General features: G+C 38.2%; 1 protein-coding gene across 1 annotated transcript in view; it reads right to left on the bottom strand.

Moving 5' to 3' along the window:
• CHN1 (chimerin 1) overlaps positions 1 to 23,806 on the bottom strand; it is a 109,787-nt gene that overhangs the window by 36,638 nt on the left and 49,343 nt on the right. Inside the window, exons 4-6 of the mRNA XM_026697028.2 lie at positions 19,423 to 19,454; positions 16,352 to 16,465; positions 142 to 430 (exon numbers count right to left, since the gene is read on the bottom strand). Coding sequence (XP_026552813.1) covers positions 142 to 430; positions 16,352 to 16,465; positions 19,423 to 19,454 — 435 coding nt within the window. The remainder of the gene's footprint in view (positions 1 to 141; positions 431 to 16,351; positions 16,466 to 19,422; positions 19,455 to 23,806) is intronic.

The raw sequence follows: 23,806 nt of genomic DNA, 5'->3' as shown, positions 1-23,806 counted from the left end.
TCTATTTATCATATGATTACATATGTATATCTTTCATCTTCAGTAACCTGCAGGAGAATTTACTGTCGTTCAAGGCAGATGAATTAAATGATGAAATATTTTTAAGACTTGGAAAAGTATAACTTTAAATGAATTACTTACTCTTTTTTCTACTATGTCATTGTCTCCCGCAGAATCTTTGCCATCAACTATATCTCTCACAGCCACAGGATGTTTCTTGTTTGCTGGCTCTCTGTTTAAAGTTGTATATCCTATGTGTTCATAAATTGGATTTATGGTCATCTTGGCAATGTATTCCGCTGCCTTGGTTTCAATATAAAGGGTGATCAATCCATCTGTCACCAGGTCGTGGATAGACTCAAAACGTTTCTCTCCGACAAAGTGTTTTCCATCATAGTAGAGTCTGAAGTTTCTAGTTTGATTTCCAAATCTGCCTCAGTGGAACAGAACAATACATATATACATTAAAAATAGACAACTCTGGGCACAATATTTTCTAAAAAAACACCTAAGGCTAGTACATTCTCTTTATGGTTTTTGTATGCAGGGTACAAAGTGGTTAGTTATTGCCCTCAATCATCAGCTTCTGTTACTTAGCCCAAATCAGAGTCTCATTATAACCATGGACCTAAAATCAAAGAGTTGTTTGGTTCTGAAAAGATGTGATTTGTCAATTAATGATCTTGAAAAGAAATTGACATGCATTTTTTAGAAAAATGTGTTTTGTTTTTCAATAAAAAAAACATTGGCATAAAATTCTCTATTGCAAAATATTAGTGCTAAAATCTTATGTAGATTTATATTTATAACCCTGTTGTCTTTTCGTAGGAAAACTGGAAAAGGTCATATAGATGGGGTCAAATTCTGGTAGTGTGTCCAAAAGCAGCATACTATAACAGACTGCTCATGGGACAGTCTAAGCCAGCGGTCACCAACCGGTGGGCCACTGGTGGGCCGTGAGAAAATTTTGGTGGGCCACAGAGAAATCTCACCCCCGGAGCACCTCCCCAAAACAATTAATCCAGGCTGCGCAGAAACACAAGTGCCTGCGCTGCCCACATGGCCCACGGGAACCCTCCCTGCCCACTCACACCTTACCCGGTAAACTTGCCTGGTAAATTTTTATTTTTCCTTTTTCCAACCATCATCTGTTCTCTGTGCCGGGAGATTTAGATTAGCTAGGAAGCAGAAAATGGTTGGATTTCTTGCTTTCCAGCTAGTCTTTAGATCTTCAGCTCTGCTTTTAAGTACAGCCGGACCTCCCTTAGGACTGAAAGTTTGTTTGCAAGCAAATTCAGTGCAGACTCATGGCAAGCAAATTTGAGAGACTGAGCTAGCCGATGGCAGATAGATCAATCTCTGAATGAATCTTTGATTCTGTGAGCAACTCAATCTGCCTGCCTGCTTTGCCTGATTTTGGCAAAAGTTGCTCTTTTTTAAATAAAATAATTCAATGTTTATATAAATATTTATAATATTTACATACAAGCCATGCCCAACCAGTCACATGACCACCAAACCACACCCACAAATAAGCCCACACCCAGAGAACCGGTTAGTGGACCTTGGTATCTAAAATTATGAGTTTGGTGGTCCCTGAGGTCCAAAAGGTTGGCGACTCCTGATCTAAGCCCATGTAAGCTTATTGAAGAAATTTCTCCATTTGAACATAATATGCTTTTGAAGCTCTATCAAGAAATCTTATTCAGATTTTCATTCGTAGTTTAGAAGAATCTAAATTCTGTCTGTAATACTAAGGCAAATATGATTTAGGCTCAGGATTTCCAAACCTGAGCTCAGTAAATGTTGCCAACATTTCAAGTCATGAATGAACAATTTCATCAACTGTTGATACAGATGATGTTGTTAACCTGCTAAGAGGTTCCTTCAATATAGGGGTCTCCAAACTTGGCAACTTTAGGACTTGTGGACTTCAGCTTCCAGAATTCCTCAGGTAGCCATGCTGTCTAGGGAATTCTGGAAGTTGAAGTCCACAAGTCTTAAAGTTGCCAAGTTTGGAGACCCCTGTTTTAATACCGTGTTTCTCACAAAATAAGGCCAGGCCTTTTTTTTTTTTTTGACCTCCGAAAAAACAGCTAGGCCAACTTTTTGGGGGTGACTTAATTCCCCCCCTTGCATCCTCAGGTAGGCAGTGACAGCTTGGATGTTGACCTCGGCGTTGGTGGGGCACTTTGTAATGGGAGACCTTCTGCCACTGTTGCTTTCCCTTCTCCCCGTGCTGCCGCGGCATTTAGAGCAATGCCGTGGCGTTTGGCGCAGCCATGCGCGGCCAGCCAGGGCTCCTCCAGCCAGGGCAACCGGAGCCTGGCGGAGACACGCGGCTTCAGGCGCTCCTGTCTCCGCCTCCCCTTCACCTTCGAAGGCAAAGCCAATTCTTTTAAAAATGACGTCCTACTACTGGTACGACAAAGCCTCCTCTGCCCAAGAGGACAGCCCAACCCCACGTGGGAAGGCGAATCTCCCGGGGCCGCAGCGCAGGATTGGACCACCCTGGGAGAAGCGCCCAGCCACCATCCCTGCCTGGCGCCAGGCAGAGCGTGAAGAGCTTCGCCTGGGGCGCCCAGCACAGCTGACAGGCGAGCCCTCCTGCCTGGCAGCAGAGTTCTCGCCAAGGCAGCGAGCACCTCCCCACCAGGCCCTCCACTCATCCCGCCAGGGCTGTGCCAGAGCCATGCTGGCTGGGCAGCGCTGGGAAAGCAAGCTGTGGGTGCACGCCCGCCTGCCAAGCAAAAGAGCCGGGTTGACCCGAGCTTGGCTTCCTTCCCAAGTCCCTCCAGCCCGAACCTGAAGGGGCCACCGGGAGGGACCGCCCGAGGCAGTGATAGCGCCCACCCATCCGTGGATAGGAAGTCAAGGCAACAGCCTGTGCCACGTCTTCCTCCGAGCTGAGCCCCAATGAGTGAGTGCCTCTGTCCGATGCTCGTGCTGCTGCAGCGTTTGGAGCTGCCAGTGCATTTGGAGATGCGTGGGGATGGGGACGGGTTGGGCGAGGGGTGGAAAGGACAGGCGGCTTCGGGCTCTCTCCACTGTACCCGCCGGCCAGGGAAGCAGTGCTATCATTGCCTTGGGCAGCCTCTCCCGATGGCCCCTTCAGGTTTGGGCTGGAGGGACTTGGGAAGGAAGCCAAGCTTGGGTCGGCCCGGCTCTTTCGCTTGGCAGGCGGGCGCGCACCCGTGGCTCACTTTCCCAGCTCTGCCCAGCCAACACGGCTCTGGCGTGGCCCTGGTGGGATGAGCGGAGGGCCTGGTGAGGAGGTGCTCGCTGCCTTGGCGAGAGCGCCACCAGGCAGGAGGGCCCACCTGTCAGCTGCACTGGGCGTCCCAGGCAAAGCTCTTCGCGCTCTGCCTGGCGCCAGGCAGGGATGGAGGCTGGGTGCTTCTCCTGGGGTGGGCTGATCCTGAGCTGCAGCCCTGGGAGATTCGCCTCCCCATGTGGGATTGGGCTGCCCTCTCGGGGAGGGGAGGCTTTTTTGTACCGGTAGTAGGGCATCGTTTTTAAAAGAATTGGCTTTGCCTTCGAAGGCGAAGGGAAGGCGGTGACAGGAGCACCTGAAGCCGAGTGTCTCCGCCGGGCTCCGGTTGCAGGGAGGAGCCCTGGCTGGCTGCACGTGGCTGTGTCAAACGCTGCAGCGTTGCTCTAAACGCCACGGCAGCAAGGGGAGAAGGGAAAGCAATGGTGGTGGAAAGTCTCCTGATAAGAAGTGCCCCTCCAACGCCGAAGTCAATGCAGGCAGCACAATATCTGGGTATGCAACAAAAGTACTTCCTAACAGCAAGACCCCCCCGTCATTCCCCCCCATTTCGCATGTTTAATATTGGCCTTAATTTGGGGGGAGGGACTTAATTTGATTTTATGCCTATAAAACATGCTGGGACTTCCTATTGGGGGAGGCCGTATTGTTGGAGAAACACGGTAGCAGGGATTGGGGATATATATTAACCACAAGTTTTCATAAGGATAATACTGCCATGGTATTTTTGTTAATTTTATCACCTTAACTGGAATAATCTGTGGTCAATAAGCATGGTTATATTTTTTACTTTGCAACATTTTTTTCATATTTAATTTTTTTTAACATCGTATAAAAAGTTTGTAATAATGTTCTGAATGTGGCAGATTTGAGGCACTATTAAGCAAGAACTTTCACTGCTGAAGAATAAAATCAGAGAAGGAAAAAGCACACTCCTTACTGACAATTACATGACAATATCTCACTCCAGCACAAGCCTATGCATGCACATATAAATATATTTAGTGAAAAAAGTGTTTTTTGGAGATTTCCCCTCAGATAATTTACCTTTGATCTGGCTTATTATATTGGAAGATTGTAAAGAATAAGAGCATCCTCAGCCTATCCAGGAATACAGATTTCAAGTTACATATAAATATTATGGACAATGCTTTTATTAAATAATCCCAATAAGGTTGCTATTTCCTAAATCAAATACCAATTTCCAGAAAGATTTAACGTTAATTAGTTCTGTGTGTATTAATGTATATATGCCCCTGTGATTAGTTCATCAGCTCAGCTCAGAGATTTATATTTTCACTAAAAATATATTGGGGATATAGCTTATATGTCTTCTTTAAAAAATATTTTTAAAAATAGAGAAACAGGAACATAAATTAGCTGTGATCTTCAGATTAATGATTTAGTTCTTTAAGAAGATAAAAATGGATTTGGTAAAATAAACTATGTCAAACCATTAATCTATTGGAAAAGACATATGTCTTAGTAGACATGGCATTGCAGGACAAGTATTGGGCTGTGGTGTTTGGAAACTCTTGTAGGTATATGGCATATTTGTTTTGCTCTCCATATTGGTTATATCAATATGCTTTTGTATATTTGGTTTTATGCTGTGGGTCACCCAGAGTTAGGCTGTGTCCTGGTTGAATAAAATAAAATAATGAAATAATAAAATAGTTTGCAATTAGTTCCCCTATTTCTCTCAGTTGATTTTCCACGCACCAATCCACCATTGGTTTACATTAGATTTGTTCAATGGATTAGAATCTATGATAAATACCCACACATGAACATATAAGTATATTAAATGTACTATAAAATATATATTACTACCAACTATTATTGACAAATTTTCACCATGATTAACACCAGATAATAACAGCTTTCACCATATTTTATCTGAATTAATTTAAGAAAGATTTTTCCCCCACCAATATATATATATATATATATATATATATATATATATATATATATATATATATATATATATACACATACACACACACACACACACACACACACACATACATACACACATACACACACACACACACACACACACAAGATGAAGTTTTATGGTCTGGTCTGTCACTTTGTTAATGAAAACAGCTCAAAACTTCAAGCAATCTATCAACAGAATGGCTTAGTCAGGCTCAGAAACAATTTACCCACTCTGGCTGTCCCAGGTCCAGATACAGAATAATTACTTCTTGTACTTTCAACAAGAGGAAGAGTTACTGTTGCTCATTTTAATACTGATGCATCGGAATGTATTCCATGTTTACTAATTGTGGTGCACATGGACGTGGATTATATGACATACAAAAATCAACAGAACATGTTTAATTATAATTCATTTTTTCAGAAATGGCTAAAATAGCACTTTTTACATTGTAACATTTCCTACAACATAAGTACTCTTTACTCTTTCATACTTTAGTGGCTGAGTACAGTGTTAATTTTTTTTATTAAATGCTTCCCTTACAAATTATAAGAAAGCATTTGGGAGGAATAAAGTGGGAGAAATAAAGCATGGCAATATATCAGAAATTTGTCCTATTATGTTCATTAATGTAAAATAAAGCATTTCATTTGAATGCCATTTATTAGATATCTGATAATTATCTATTAATTATACTTAAAAGCACAAAACAAAAGAAATTCTACTGAAAATCTGAAGTACATATATGTGAAAAAAATGTGGGCTCCTTTTTTTGCTAGCTATTAATGAATTCTACATTTAAAATTGCTGCCATACATACCCTGAGTTCTTACTTGGTACAGAGAAAAAGAACAGTGGAACACTATAAAGCTGCTCCCACTAAAAATAAACATTTTGCAATATCTACTACTACCACGTCAAGGCCTCATAGTCAGCTGGAAGAGCAAGGAGAAAGTGCCTAGAGCAAGTTAGGTGAAAGTCAGCAAGACGAAAGGCAGACTTGTAGATGAGTAAAGTAGATAGGTTCCAAAAGTTGGCAACCTAGGGGAGAAGAACAGAATGAAGGATGTCATAAAATTCTGTATAGCTACTCTTGCAATAACTTAACTAGGCTGAAGAACCAAGCCTGAACCCACAAGTATATGATGGCAGTCAGTTTACTGTCGGTAGCCCTAGATCACATGGCCTGGCTCAGCTTTGATGTGTTCTACCCAATCGTCCGTTATGGTAGGTCACAGCTGCAAAGCAAGTATAAAGCCAATAGGCCCTTCTGCTTGAGAGCTTCCTTAGCAGGCATAAAGTAAAGCTGAGGCTCTGTTGCCAGGATGTTCTTTGGTTTGAGACCCTTGGTGCCTTACAGTCCAATTCTTTTCATTTCTGGGTACTGACTTTCCTGGCAATAATATTTACTAGAGGAAACTGATGTTGCCAAAACCTCATAGCAACCCCACCATTTGCGCTTTCTCTGAGCTATACAATTCTCTTGACGTCAGTTGAAGTGGGCAGATAGATACTTGTTTTGCTGGAATGGATAACTGGATAAAATATGTCTTAAATGTCATGGGCATTTGTAAGAAAGCCAGGTGGCTTGCCCTATTTTTTTTTTAAAAAAAACCCTCGAATACACATTTATAAAATTGTCCCAGCAGAACAATAGAGGAATAGCTTACTAAATGCTTACTGAGATAGAGATTGAGGTCCTTTTCTTCTTTGAAATATTCCCTTCTGAAAATAAGGGGAAAAAAAGCCCAGCAGGAATGAGCCTTGCTGAAATATATTATTCAGCCTCTGAATCTCTTTGCTAGTAATTGCTAAAGATGTGGGGGCAGGTGGAAGTATGTTGCTAACACAACAGCAAAGGATGATGTAGGAGTTCTGGCCGAAACAAGGCAGAAATTATAATAAATGACAGACTGAAGTGGGTGTCAGCAGCAATGGAAAGAAGAACACAAATGTAGCAAGAATCACATGTGAAGAAAAAGAGAAAAAGTAGTCAGAGGGAGATAACCGGACAGGTAATTCATTCTTCATTAACTTTAGAAAATCTTTACAAAAGTAGGCTAACACACTAGCTGTAATATTAAAGCTCTGTTTTTCAGAATGGAAGGCACACAGAACTCTCAAAGGCCTTTTCATAGATGACACATTAGCAAATCTGACACTGCCACAAATTTGCACTTTTGTAAGGAAATGTACTCTTAAAAATAGCTAAGCATTTCAAAATATAATGTTATTACCTATTTAATTTGTTATGCAGTTGATTAGTGAAGTATTGTGCTGGTGTAAAACATATGACAGCTGACATGTTTAAGTTCTAAAGTGTCCTCAGAGCTACTTTCCGGTATATAATCTTAGGGCTCTGCTATCTTGTAGAGGAAAAAGATAAGAGAAAATTGAGAGAAAAGAGAAAGAATCTTCAGACTAACCTCTGAGAACATCAGGCAAGAAGGGTTACCCTATCAGCAATAGCAGCTATCATTAGCTGTTACCATATGAGCTATAATAGCCATCAGTCTCTTCTGCATACAAGGAGCATGTCTGTATTTTTTGGAGGGTTGGAATCAGAGGTGGTATTCAGCAAGTTCTGACCAGTTCTGGAGAACCGGTATCGGAGAACTGGCAAATACCACATCTGACTGGAGATTTTACAGTATCCTTCCCCTGCCACGCCCACCAAGCCATGCCCATAGAACCGGTAGTAAAATTTTTTGAATCCCCACTGGTTGGAATATATCAAAATTGAATCCAAAATGGAGGATTGTAAGGGATATGCCAGAGATATAACACAAATGGGACATTGCAGTAATAACAACCAAAGACATATGTCAAATTCTTTCCTGCCAAATTACAGTTATAAACCCTCAATCGCCTGGGTTCCCTTCAGGAAAAAAAAAATACAATTTGACTTACATAGTAGATCACTTATGGCTTTATGAAGCCCCCAAGAAATAAGTGAGAAAATATATGTTTGCGAGTTCTTAAGGAAAAATGGCTTGGGCATTGTGAGAAAGAAACTGTTGAAGTACATCCAGAGGCCATTCTTTTATTTCTGAGTTTTACATTATCCAACTACCAAATACAGCTAGGAGAAAGAATTTGGGCCTGGACAAATAATTCTGACTTTTGTGCTTTTTACATGACACATCAGCTAAAAATATCAATAATTTTTTGGGACTATTATGGCCAAACACTGTAGTTGCCTGTAATCTTCCTAGATGAAGCAGTAGCTGCTTTAGGAAAATACATTTGATCTTTCATATCAAATATATCCATGCTTTAGGATTCCTACTTTATTATCCAGACCCAAAGATCAACATTCTTTTATTCCTTTCCCCCCGCCCCCAAGCAAACAGCCACTTCTGTTCATGGCTGTTGCATCTTCATGTTATGTTCCCCTGCCTTCACCCTCCCTCCCTCACCCCAAATCATAGAGCATAAAGGGTTTACTTCTGTGATGGCCTTCAAACCAAGCTTCCTTTTATAAGTAATCTCTACTCCCTCTCCTTCAGTTATTTTCCTGGACTCGTTTCTCCAGCTCTCTAGCAAATCCACATCGGCACTTCTGCTTTTCTTTCATGCCCTCATAAGGACACAGTTAAAACTGTTCACATGAAAGGATTCCGCTCCAGCCAAAACCCTGTTACTTAACTCAGCGGTAGCCTATCTCCGCATCATTATTCTCAGCAGTTACTGTTTGCTAATATTCTGTGTCACTTGGGGAACAGCTGAGAGGAATCATCTGCAGCAAAAATTAATCAGCATAAAAGCACCTTGCCTTTAATCTCTTTACAAAGAAGTCTTGAGTGTCAGGGTACTCCTTATATTAAAAAATTCAAATGAAGTTTCCAATCAAGTGAGTTTTCCCATGTCACATTGAAGTGTTTCTCCCCCACTCCTGTAATGCAACTGTAGGCCTTGAAGAAAAAGCAACCATGGTAACCAGCTAAACACTGTTGAGTTGAAGTGGCAGCGGCAGCAGCCATCATCTCCAAAGAACAGAGAGTGTTGCTGCCCTTCAACGCCTCCCACTTATATTTTCTCTTGGCTTTCCTTTTTATCTTCTCCCTAATTAAACAAGTTTCCAACCACAAAATTGACACTGGAGATGATGTACTATTGTTGTTATCATCTGTTATAGGCCTTGGCATTAAGCAGGCCCTACTGTTTAGTTGACTTTAAAGGCAGATTTTATACCCTCTGGAATTAATTAGAAATTTCCTGTGCCTTTTAGCTGTAAGGAATTTCTGATTTACATAAAATGTTTTCTCTTATACTTTTATTCTCACTTCTAGCACAGATACCTATGCAATAATGTGCTTGGGATACATTTTCTTTTGTCTTAAAAAAACCCTTTTATTAAACCTTTCTTCTGGGATGCAGTCACTAACCTGCAATATTCTTATTTAATATTAATATTTAATAATACATATGCTCTTTTTAAAAGCTAAAAAGATACATTACTCCTCCCTGCTTCAATCATCCTTTGGGGGGTGGGAATCTGATCTCATAAAAATTATATTAACTTTGAATCCAGCCTGCAATGTTGAGATCTATGCACTTTGCAGCAAATATTCATGTCTGCTGACCCTATTCTCTACAAAAGAGGATTGCTAGATTTGCTCACCTAGTCTAGTAAAACCTGTTATTTGAAATACAATCTTATTTTTCTTTCAACTACAAGTGGATTTGGCTTCTTTTCTTTGGTTATTTTCAAATGGTCACTCTATCCATCTGATCTGCTTAAACTCAGTTGCTCGGACATACGGTACATATTTTAACACAGCATTGCTGTAATATGAGAGCACATAAAACTGAAATGAAAAACTACTTTATTATTATCAAAAGCTACTGTCTATGAAAGCTACCTCATACTAGTCACTAAAATCCATCTCTCAAAATAAATAACTTAAAACACTATGCTGGCATTTTGGAACTACTGGTTATGGGAGTGGAATAAACACTTAATCTATGGGCTGAGCACAAAGATGTAATATTAAAAAACAGGCTGGGGATAAAGAGGATACAGTGCTGCCTTATGTACATAGAACTAAAATCAGCATTTGGCTTTATAGGCAGAAACTTGAATTTATTTAAGCATTTGTACTCCAGTTCTTCACAAAGCTTGACAGTTCTGAACTAAAATCCATAAATATATACTCTTCATAGAACAGTATTTCAACATTCAGTCTTAAACAACACTAAAAATATTACTAGCAAATCTGAAAGACTCCAAAGCCACGGGAGCTGAAGTTATGATGAAGTTAGCCTACACTTGACTGGTTTGTGAAATAAGGAAAAAAGCAAGTTTGGAATTCAGTAGGATAAAGAAAGAAAAGTACTATAGAATGTCTGTCTACCTGCTTATATCAAAATATAGTAGACATATTTATAGGAGCATGTAAACAGAGTATTTATTCATATTCAATATATATTCATATTGTCACATTACATACACATATTTTCACATAACATTACAGTCTAAATACCAGTACTGTAACATGTTCCTGTTGCTATAAATTATTTAAACTATAAGAAATGAAAAGATTGCATTGGCCAGGTCCCACCACTTTCAAGTACATTTTATTAATACGATTCCCAATATTATTAGTGAAATAATTTAATGGCAGAGTCTTATGAAGGAAGGAAAGGAAACATAAGACTTCAAAATGAAGAGAATGAAGTGGGGAAGTGGTGGAAGGGAAATGGTCCACACTGAAAGAAAGCAGATGTTCTGTTTCCTTCCTCTTGGGAGGGAAAGCGGATTTGAAAAGATGGACATTCCAGCTGCCGAAGAGTGTTGGCTCAATGATCAAGCCTATTTATAATTCACTAATGCATATAAGAAAGATAAAAAAATTAAAGAATGGTAGCCACTTAGTCAGCTTAGGTAAGCCCATCAGCTGCAAGAATATAAGAATTTAGTTCTTCAATAACATGAAGTAAACTGATGGCAAGTAAAAGGGCCCACATTTGATAAAGCAATTTTTTTTTAGGTCAAATTATATGGTTGTCTATTGCAAATTAAGGATTCTGGGCAGCTAGAGAAAGCCCCCATCCCCACAAGCAACCCTCTTCCCCACATAAGACAGCAGCTGAGGTATTAGTGACAACATAACCAGTGTATGGCTGAACCCCACTTCCTGACCCTCAGGCCCAGGATTTTAAGGCCTTATGGAAAGGCCAACAGGGTGGGGCCAATCTGATCTCTGTTGCCTCTATAGTCTAATTATGGTACAAGTAGTCCTTGACTTACAAACATTCATTTACTAACTGTCTATGGAGATTCTCAGTCAACCAGGTCATGGTTGTCCCAAAAGTACTTTTTCAAGAGGCAACTAAACTTTCCGGTTTTTCTTTGAAGACATTTCGCTTCTCATCCAAGAAACTTCTTCAGCTCTAACTGGATGGTGGGGAATGGAAGGATTGATACTCTTTGCAGACAGCTGGTCATTTGCATTCTTTTAGCGGGTTACCTGAGTTTCTTTTTTTTTTTTTGAGTCATCAGGATCACCTGAGTGGTGCAAATGGATGTGGAGCCTTCTTGGAAGTGTTGAAAGGGCTGTTGTAGATTGGAGACAGATGATAGTCACCCTGATGACACAAATAAACCTCCAGGTAACCTTAACTTATGTCTGGTCCTCACATTTATGACTGTTGAGGTATTCCCAGAGTCAACATTGACATGATTGGCATGTATTTATGAAGGTTCCGGCATCCTAGGGTCTTGTGATCACCATTTTCAACCATTTTCAACTTTCTCAGCTGGCTTCTGACAAGTAAAGTCAATATACTTACAACGGTTCTTGACTTACAATGGTTCACTTAGTGACCATTCAAAGTTACAACCATACTGAAAAAAGTGAGTTATGGCCATTTTTCATACTTATAACCGTTTCAGCATCCCCATGGTCACGTGATTTACATTCGGATGCTTAACAACTGACTCACATGTATTTATTTTTTAATATATGTTTTATTAATATACTGACTCATTTATGATGGTCGCAATGTTCCTGGGTCACGTGATACCCTTTGCACCCTTTTTCTGACAGGCAGTCAATGGAGAAACCAGATTTACTTAACAACTGGGTTACTAGCTCAACCATTGCTATGATTTACTTAACAACTGGGGCAGAAAGTCACAAAATGGGGCCAAACTCACTTAACACATTTTTCACTTAGAAACATAAATTCTGGACTCAATTGTAGTGGTAAGTTGAGGACTACCTGCATTCGCTTACCAACCACTGTAAAATGGGGTGCAATTTTTCTAAACAACTGCCTTGCTTATTAATGGAAATTCTGGTTTCAATTGTCGTTGTAAATCATGGACTACAGGGGTAGCCAATTGTTTATTTGTACACAGTAAATAATATACACATGCTTGAAATGAGTCATGTTTCACAGCTAGCTAGTAAAGTGATGTGCAGATGGTCCTTCCTCCTTGAGAAAATCCAGAAGAGCTCATTCAATCCATACTGAGCCTAGGCTACCCAAGGCAGTTAAGTATCATCAAATATTAATACATGAGTGTGAGCCCTTCTTTGTTTGGTTGAGCAAAAGGAAGAGAGGAATGTGTGCTTGCCAATCTACTTATATAACTAATGTCCTGAATTATAAAGCAGGCAGCCCTTAGGGGAAAATGGTTGCCTAATTGTCTATGAGCAGCCTTCCAATTTCTAAGGAATCAGTTCAGGAATGACTGATCTTTAACAGGAATTGAGAAGACTTGACTAGCAAGTCTTATCCAGCACTAAGCTATCCTATACATAGGTCTTTCCAAAATGAATCACATTCTTTTTATCCAACAGAGATCCAGAATGTTTTTGAGAAAATTAAAGGCAGCAAATAGACATAATTTTCAGTTTTGACCTTAATAACCGCAACTGGGATTGGCAAGACATTAGATTATTGTGATGGATTTACAGCCTTACTTCTGCCATGGTCATTAAATGAATGACCGATAGTCATAAAGAGCGACATCCTATGACCACAATTCATAATTTTACTGCCAGCTTTTCCATTCATTCTGCTGGGGGGGGGGGAGGCAGCTATGAAGTGCAGAAAGGGTGATCATATAATGGTGGGACACTGCAACAGTTGCAATATCCGCTGTTGCAAAATATTTGAATCTCAGTCACGTGACTGTGGGAATGCTAGAACTGTCAAAAGTACAAGGACTGCCTTTAAAGTTACTTTTTCAACACTATGGGAACTCTGAATAATCACAATACAGCAGGGATGGGCAACTATGACCCCTTTACGACCAGTGGACTTCAACTCCCAGAATTCCATGCTGGCTTACAAATTCTGGGAGTTGAAGTCCATAGGTTGTAAACAGGCTAAAATTAACCATCCTTGTACACAGGGCAGTCATTAATAGAAGACTGAGTGTATATTTCAAGTTGGCCCCATATCTTTTATCATGTAGACCAGGGGTGTTACATTTGCGGTCCGCGGGCCAGATGCGTCACATGCTGGCCACACCAACTCCGTTTTAGCGAAGGGGAAAATGGTTGTGATACATCACGACACCCCTGAAGTAGAAATTGCTGTAGATCATTCTGAATAAGTTCATTTATGTGTTGAGTTTATTGCTAATGTGACAACAGGAAATTCAGAAGGTTCTTTTGAAAAGACTCTTTCCCCACAAATTTAGAAAAACAGGAAAACAAACAGGGTAATCATGAAACAAATTTATCCTCAGAGACCAGTTTGAAAGTAGGGCTGGGCAGGATAGACAAATAAGTACAAGGGCAGGGGAATAGAAGTCTGTCTATTCTTTCACTGTTCTTGCCCTTGCCAAGTTTAAAATGGATTTCCTTCTTATGACCACTCAAGTGAAAGTAAATGTTTTATAATGGTTAGGAATGTTGCTTTATTAGGGTTGGTAGTCACATGAAAAATTTAACTGAACTCAGGTAAATGCAAATATAATTTTTCCCCAGATCTTCCTTTCATCTTTTGGCGTCAGAAATAATATGATATTGCCAATGAAATAAAAATACTATATTGCCTGGCAGATTGTGCACAAAGATAGTTACAGTAACTTATGAAAAAGAATGCATTACAGGATTATACAGCAGTATAAGACTCATTTAACATGAGAGTTCTATCAGTAAACAAGAGTCTCCTGAATTTCAGTGACAAGCAAGTTTAAAACAAAACAAAATAAAGCAAGGGTGACTGAAAAGAATTCTAAAGCCAAAAGCATGTAGCTTGCAAACAGATAAATGACTTATTTAAACAGATAAATGACTCTTTAGCTCACAGAACAAAACATTACGTTTCACACGTGGATGTTCTAAAAGAAGTGGGCATAATTAAGATTTCTCGCTTTCACCCATGGAAAATTGGACCAGTTATTTTGTCTTGTGGTAACAGTACAAAAATGGTGTGCCACACCCCACTTTCAGATAGATAGATAGATAGATAGATAGATAGATAGATAGATAGATAGATAGATAGATAGATAGATCCTTTTAGTCATTGATAGTTTCCTATTCAAGTATTCAAGTACAGGTAAATCCTCGACTTACAACAGTTCATTTAATGACTGTTCAAAGTTACAATGGCACTGGAAAAAAACGACCTAGGACCATTTTTCACAGTTACAACCTTTGCAGCATCCCCATGATCATGTGATCAAAATTCAGATGCTTGGCGACTGGTTCATCATGTCCGAGGGTCACATGATCCCCTTTTGCAATATTCTGACAAGCAAAGTCCATGAGGAAGCTAGATTCACTTAACAACCAGATTACTAACTTATCAACTGCAATAACTTAATAACAGTGGCAAGAAAGGTCATAAAATGGGGCAAAACCCATTTAACAAATTTTTCACTTAACAACAGACATTTTGGACTCAAGTTGTGGTCGTAAGTCGAGGACTACCTGTACTTATCAGTAGGATTCTGAAGCATTTCAGATTCAACTCCAAAAAAGCACTTTGGAAGAGAGGATATAGGGGAACAAAGGTGACATTTGTTTAGTACTTTTTTGTGGGATTGTATGGCTGCCCTGCACAATTGTAGATCAGTACTAAATAGGTCCAGTCTAGTTTATTATGCTTGTTTACTAACTCATTTATTTGGGTTTAACCAAGATACATACAAATATGGCCTTTAATTAAAAAAACCCTTTCTAATGTAATTAATTTAATTAATATTCAAAATTTCAGTCCTTACATTTTTTTGCAACTGCATTGCAACTGAATAAAAAACCCAGCACAATGAATTCCCATCTGTAAGCTCAGGAAGAATCAGTGTAGACATTCCCAGTACCAGCATATGTCTACTAGGGAAGGGGAAGGAGATTAAATTTTCAGGATCAAAGCACTGGGAAGCTACCAAGCCACTTATAACCTATTCCACACAGATATTTTCCACAGATATCAAGACAACTGAAAGGTTATTATGCTCACAACACACACACACACACACACACACACACACCACAGAAGGACTATTTTTTTATTTTTCTTCTTTTAAAAAATGCTGTCACATGCCAGTGCGATTTTTGTTTTCATTTTGACTGCACTGTTAATGCATATTATTTTTCACTGGAAAACACAAGAAGAAAAAATAAGGGTTGCCTGCATCAAAAATGAGCTCAAGAGATGAAAGACAGGAGCAGAAAAAGCAACAGCATTAGAGGAGGAAATTGAGTAAGAATTTTTTTCAAAGGAGTATAGTCATGTTAGTCTTTTCCAGCAAAAACAAGAAAGAATCTTGCAGCACCTTGAAGACTAACACATTAATTTTTCAGCCATTAAGTTCTCTTTGTTATTTTTAAATGACAGGAAGATTTAAAGCAGCTTTCCAAACAGATGCTTTCCAGAAGTTTGGGTGACTCTTCTCAGATTTCTCAAACACATCTGGAGAGCACCAAGTTGGGAAAATCTGATGTAAGTTAACCTCTTGACTATTTTTTTTAATACACCAGTGTTTCAACTGCCTATTAAGTTTAAAACCCTTTAAACATGCATTAGAAGTAAATATGAATAACTGAATTTGGTTGACTATTTCAAAAAGTTCCATAAATAAAATCAGAAAGCAGTAATTTTAATTTTATCCCCTGCAGATGTATTCATAAATATTCTTATACTGCGGAAATGAAATATTAATTACTAACCTTAAAGCCAAAGTATATGTTCCAGGTTGTCGTTGGCTTTCACGAATAAGATAACTTCCCTCTGCTATGCTCAGTAATTGATCTGCCTCTTCTCTTGATATTATCCCATGGAACCTGAAAAACAAAGTCTATCTATATCAGCACAAAACCAGAGGAAATTTCTGTAAGAAAACCGTATTGGGGAAAAAAGGTAAAGTCTTATTTTTTCATTAAAAAAAATATCTTATAGGTAGTTCTCGACTTAAAACAGTTCATTCAATGACTGTTCAAAGTTACAACGGCACTGAAAAATGTGACTTATGACAGTTTTTCCACAGTAATGACCATTGCAGTATCCCCATGATCATGTGATCAAAATTCAGATGCTTGGCAACTGGTTCATACTTATGACTGTTGCAGTATCCTGGGGATCCTTCTCACAAGCAAAGTCAATGGGGAAGCCAGGTTCACTTAACAACCACGTTACTAATTTAACAGCAGCAAGGATTCATTTAGCAACCGTGGCAAGAAAGGTTATAAAATGAGGCAAAAGTCACTTAACAACCATCTCAATTAACAACAGAGATTTTGGGCTCTATTGTGGTCTTAAGTTGAGGATTACCTTTATTTTTTTAAAAATGCAAAAAAAGTAAAGTTCTTTCAAAATCATGCCTGAAAACATGTTGTTTATTTTCACCCTACAGATTAAATAAATTCTGTTTATATGAGGTACTTCTGATCATCCTGATTTATAGAAAATTGTCCATATTCTCTTCGATTCTCATCACCATTAACTCCAACATCAAGGCTGCATATATATTTCTCAACAGTGAAAATGTAAGAATCCCTGGGGATTCTTGCCCTTAAGGACAAGTGTTCAATCTAAAAATCATCTCAGTATCATAATTTACATATATTTTTTCCCGCAATATGCAAAGTCACGGAAAATGTGCTTCAGGGGGCAGGAATGAAGCACCTGTCTGAATTCTGCATCTTTTGCAAGACTTGTGTGATGCTTCAAAAGCTATCCTCAGCAGATTCTACACCAGGGGTGTCAAACATTGAAGGCTGTTTCAGGGTTGTGTTTGACCAGGGGGGGTTAGGTATGGCCAGGTTCGGCATGGCCAGCTCAATATTATTCGTGTCAGGCCAGGGGTGCTTGTGGTGGTCTGAGCACTCTGCCAGCGATAATGACCTCCCAAGCTCCGTTTTTGGCTCCAACGGCCTCCTGCAACCCTCTGCCAGCGAAAACAGAGCTTGGAAGGGGCATGTGCAGAGGCACCGTGGGCCAGTCCTTCACTGTTTCCAGGATGGCCCAGTGGACAAGATCTAACCATCCTGCAGGCTGGATCCAGCCCGCGGGCCTTGAGTTTGACACTCCTGTTCTACACATATGTGGAGGCAGAGTCACTTTGCTGTGAGTCCCAGCAGATGTACAGTCTTGTGTATGTATGCCCTCCAAACAGCCGTTCAATTCTTGTGAAGATGCAGATGCTTCGAAAAGGAATACTTTGCATGTACTGCTGCATATCGCAAAGCACCTCCTTCAAATACTTCACAGATCTTTAGTTTAGAATAGACCCTCTTTCTCACAAACACGATTTTTTTTGGTTTTATCCAAGAACAATTTCTTTTGTTTATGGTTGATACCATTTAACTCATAAAAGCAAATTAATCTTATAGCATATTTCTCCAAGTTTATAAACACCACTATAACATATGCCAAGGCAGTGAATATCATGTTGTAAATGTGAAAATTCACATATAAAAATGAATAATTTCTAGGTGTTGTCCTGGGAACCAGAGTTTCTAATTCAGCCTTAGGCATGAAAGTTAGCTGGGTGATCCTGGGCCAGTCACTCTCTCTCAACCCAACCCACCTCACAGGATTGTTTTTGTGGGAAAATAGAAGCATTAAATTTGTTTGCCATCTCATTCATTCATTCATTCATTTTCTATAGCTGCTAAACTCAACCAAGTGACTCTGGGCAGCTTACAATTCCAAAAATATAAAACAGTTAAAAAACATTGAAACAATAAAAACAGTCACAAAATAAATGAAAATGGAACATATATTTTGGCTTAAAGAGTGGTAATTAATATTTCATTGCATTCATAAAATACTTATATTTTAAAAAAGAGCTGTATATAAATAAACCAGATAAATAAATGATCTAAGTTAAAAATATCATAAACAAAAAAGTTCGGAACAAAGTATACTAAACAAATTTTTGGAGGAACTGGAAGCTAATTCATTTTCTCATTCAAGAAGCTTTTAAATTTTTAAATTGCTGATTTTTATTGCTGAAAATATATCTAAATTAAGAGTCTTCTTGATTTCTTGTGGTAATTCAAGAATTTAAAGAAAAACTAGAAAAGAGAGAAAAATGACCCCCACCCCGACCCCCTTAGGCTATTATTTCTCTGGCAGTATAGAATTTTTCTTTTTTCTTTTTCAATTTTCTGTATAGCTTTCTTACAATAACAGGTTAAATACAAAACTGCAGTGCATTATATATAATATCAATGTACATTTAATATGCTATTCAAATGATATATAGTACCACAAACTATTTTTTAAAATATTACTTTATATTTTAATAATAAAAATATTAAAAAGTGTTAACTTCAGGGTGGTAGGAAAATTGAAGCCTTGTTTCCAAACTTGCTATATGAAGTAAGTGTGAAAATGAGCTTGCTATATACTTTTCTAATATAAAGCAACAAAAATGATAGCTTCCCCTTTGTTCTTAAAAATAGCACATTCATTTTTATGGAGGTAGTTAAATGGGCCAGTAAAAAAATTGTTCCAAGCCCAAAACAGGGAACATTTCAGCCAGACTGGAAAGAAATCTGATTTGGTTACTGAGATTGTACATGTTAACATTTTATCCTGTGAGCTACTGATGGTTGAACAAGACTGCCTATGCTGAAACCATAAATAAATTATAAAATAATCCAATCTCTCTCTCACTAGCCTAAGATAAATTGAAACATTATGAAGAAAGAACAGAAAAAGTAGCCATTGGGCATATTTTTTTATATTTGCTTTGCAGTTCAAGACAAAGATTAGAGGGAATCATGCTACTTACTCCCGCCCATAGTATTTAGGTCTGTTCTCCACCTATTGAAAAAGAAAGAAGAGAAATATTTTACTCGAATGTATAGGTATTTTTAAAAAATCATTTCTATTTATTATGTGATTTGATAAAGAATCAAGACTTTGTACTTTCTCCAATTGTTACTATATTAGGAAATTTGCTGAATTTCTCCAACCACTAATGTTAAGAATTCTTATTCCATTTAATGGTATTAATTTAAACTGTAAAGACAAATGTAAGGTAATTTCTAGTTCATTAAAGCTTTGAATAAAGCTGGATGCCGCAACTTTCTTCACAAAAGTATACTAATATTAAAGTGCAATTTCATTTCTGATTTGTGTATAGGAAGTTCTATAGAAGCCACATTCTACCACTGTATGACATATTAATTTGTATGCATGATACATTAAATATGAATGATCGCAATGCGATCCCAGTGGGCTATGATAGGGCAGCAGATGAAACAAGATGGGGGAAAAAATCAAACTAGTAACATAGTTGGGCCTCAACCCTTCAATCCTTTCATAAGGGCCTCAAGACCTGATTCTACCAGTTGGCTGGGCCTGGGGCTCCAAGAGAGGAACAGCGTAGTGGAGATGGTTGATCGAGTAAGAACAAATCCCAGCTCCCTCCACCCCACCCCCAGTCTCCTCATGTATCATTATATTTTAATGTTTGGTTTTAATTTATGTTTTAATAAACTGTATAAATATATTTTTATGACTGTAGGCCACCTAGAACTACCCTCTGATAAGATGGGCAGCCGATAAATGTTATAAATAAACAAAAGAGTCCTCTTTCTCTCCTTTGGTTCACATGAAACATTATGAGTCATGATTTCTTTGCTCTCGAGTTTCACTCAATGTGTATTATTAGGATTTTATACATATACATGTACATTAGGGTTTAACTCAGATATGAGCTATGAGTTTATGGCTTGTTTGTCAAATCATGATTTTAAAGAATCCTAGCAGAAGTCCTGTTATAAGGAATGAGGTCAGTACATTTAATTCCAAACAACAAAGAAGGTAGAAAGTGCTTTTTTAAACAGATCAAATGACAATTTAGTCCAACCTCATTTTTTCCTCTACAAAAGACAAGAAAATAAACTTCTAAAAGCCATCAAAGACATAAAGGCAAGAATCCTTTCCCATCCCCGCCTCCCACTCCCTGCAGTATATGGCATTCAGAAGCACACTGAATATACCGTGGAGCCTATCAAATTTAAGTCTGAACCAAAATGCAAGTAAAGAGGGAGATAAATGTGTCTAGTGATAAAATCTATTTAAAAACAAAAACAAATTGATTTTTCTCAGAAGTTCACTGTGTCTTCCCTGATGACAATGATGTTCCAGATATTAGTGCTAAAACTGATTAAGCTATGGGAACTGTTGACAGGAGACACCATGTAGTTTGCATCTTCACAAAGCAACATGAAAAGGTAAACTATGTAAGCCAGGATTGTCCTCTGACTTTGGCAGACCTGAGCTGCTTCCACTGAGGAGTAACTCACTAGAGTGAGCAGATGAACAGAGAACTCTATGCATGTGTGTGTACACATATATGTATGAAAAGACGGTGGCAAAATTGACACCGAACAGTGTTGAAGTATGCTTCCCTATATCGGTCTCAACTAGTTATTCTGATTGAGGATTCTAAAGTATGTTATTTAGCAACATCCAGAGGGCTCCAAGTTTCCAGTCACAACTGCAGTGAGTAAGAAGCAGAATATACAGAAGACAAATATGTAGGGAAGTCAACAGCAGTGAAGTATCTAGCTAAACAACAACAACAAAACCCTAAAAAGCTATGAAAATAGTTCTAACTACAACCAGGTCATTACATTGTTTAGGAAATGTCAGCTGTTGTCCATTTTTATCACTTTTACACTGTACATTTTCTATTCTCTTTCTCCTGAGATAGCACTATTTCATCTGGGCTGGAAAAATCCAGATGATCACTCCAGCCCAGTTTTGGTTGCTCTGTTTGATAACAAAACCGCGTAACTGGATTAAAACTCAGCAGTTTACCAATGTTCTGGAGTTACCCAGTAATCTGATTTAATGCCTTGGGCATCATGCAAAAAGGATGTTCATAACCTAATTATCTTGATCAGAAAATAATCTCATTCTCCCAAATGACGAAATGGAAATAACCTATAAATTTATTTATTTATTTTTTTCACATTTCTGAACCATCTCCCTCAAAGACAAAAATATCTTAGCTACTTTGAAGATCTAGCCATTACATAATTCACCTCCAAATTGGCTGTTAGCTCTCTTTAAATGATAGTTTTACCTCTTATAGGTCTTCTTTGCTGTAATAATTTTTTATGCCAGAGATTAAATTCTACTCACGCCTCAATCAGTCATGACATACACTGAATCCCTAAAAATGTAGTCATTTTTATAATCTCTTGTCTCTCCAGGTCCAGGTCCAACAAATGTTCCTTCTGAATTCTCAGCACTGGAATCAGCATACAGGTGTCTCTGAGGTAGCATTCAGTAGAAGTACCACAGCCGCTCTGAGGGCTTTAACAGGTCATTTGCATGTGTGTGTATGCATGCACAGTGAACACTGCCCTGTCAGAGAAGAAGCTGTCCCTGCAGCTGAAATGCAGAGATGACCTGGCATGCAAAACCTTTCTGGGAGGAAGGGTACCTTAGTCATTTGGGAAGCACAGCTTCAAAGGCTTTGTGTAGCCCCAACTAACACCACATTAACAGATTGCATTCTTGATAAAAAGATGCCAGGACTGTTTTTTTCTTCTGAGTGAGATTCAATTATTACTCCAATATATTTTCACAGTGGAACTATTCAATTTCTTTGAGAAGACTGTGCTAACTCGCCCCTCTCTAAGAAGAATGCTAATTGCCAGGCAAAGGGTCAAGAAAGCAAAGCAAATAGGCCAAATGTGCAATAGAAATTGAAGAAAGCTTCTTCTTATTTTATCTTCGCCCAGAATGACCCAGGATTGCAAAGTTGTTTCTAAAAAAAAGGACAGTCAAATTCAAGTGTACATATACAAATTCTATTTCCTTCCTGGAGTATAGTTTAATGCAAATTATTTAATGCAAAATATTCTAGACATTAATTTGTATTACAAATGCCCTTTGTAAAAAAAAGTCTGGGATATGGTTTTAGCCTTACATACTATACATAAAAGCTCATTTCAGGGAACTATTGGATGAAATTAGAATATTTAGTTCCACAGCACTAACGCTCCTGAAATATTCCAGTAAGTATAATATAAATGTAAAAAAATTATACTGACAGCTAAGGAATTGGTTTTTTTTAAAAAAATGGCTTTCCTTCATTTGTGACAATCTGATGTTTTAAAAGCAGAAAACAGGAAGCATTCCAAACTGTTATTTATGAGACCACCTCAATATTTAATATTTAGAAGTTACATGTCAAAAGCAAGGGGTATCTTTCCAAATTTGGGTTATTAAGCTTTTGAGAACATTTAGCATCCCCTCCAGATTAATGCACACACAAATCCAATTTCTGAATAAGCATGCATTTAATTGCTTTCCTGACTTCAATCCTATGGGACTGACTGAAAATGAACCAGAAATAAAATAAAGCCCTGGTTTTTGAAGCTACTCTAATCTGCATCTTAACACATTTTGGACATCCTTTTTGTATCTTTTCTACAGCTATAGTAGTCATTGTTACAATCAAGATCCACATCTTAGTGGCACCTCAGTTATCCAGGATATTTGAAAAGTGCACTGCCTGTATTACTTTACATTACAATAGGAATGCACATTAAATACAAATAAGAAGTGATTTTGCTTCATTTCACGTCAAGGTATCAGCAAAGTCACACACTGTTAAAACATCATAAAACAACTTTATAATTTCAGTGCAACTGATACTGTGTCTCTGAGATATATTATGAATGGTGATCAGCTTCCACCACTACAAACTTCAAGTATTTTAAAAATTAGTTCTATAATTTAAAACAAATATCAAATAATTACTGGTCTTCGTGTTTCCATCTTAGATGTCTGTTATAACTATTGATAAAATAGAGGCAGAAGGCACCTGAAGACATGAAGAAAATGATCTCAGAAAGTCTCTACAAAAGATAAGTAAACCTGATATTGAAAGATGCTATTGATATAAGTCCTGATTAACTGACCAGAGCCAAATACCATCTCAGTAGAACTTCTGAAATAAGGAAACCAGAACGCTACATCTAGGAGTACATATCTAGGAGTACATATCTTTCTAATTATAACATAATAATACACGAACATAATATACACGAAAGCCTATACCTTTGTTAATCTGAATTGAGAGTAATGAATACAAACCACTTAGTGTGATGAATTACTATTATGGTTAATTGTTACTAATGTGTTAAATT

Source organism: Pseudonaja textilis, chromosome 1 (assembly GCF_049901715.1).
Source record: "Pseudonaja textilis isolate UNSWEBS1 chromosome 1, rPseTex1.2, whole genome shotgun sequence".
Taxonomy (NCBI): Eukaryota; Metazoa; Chordata; class Lepidosauria; order Squamata; family Elapidae; genus Pseudonaja; species Pseudonaja textilis.
This window is presented reverse-complemented; position numbering and strand designations above follow the sequence as displayed.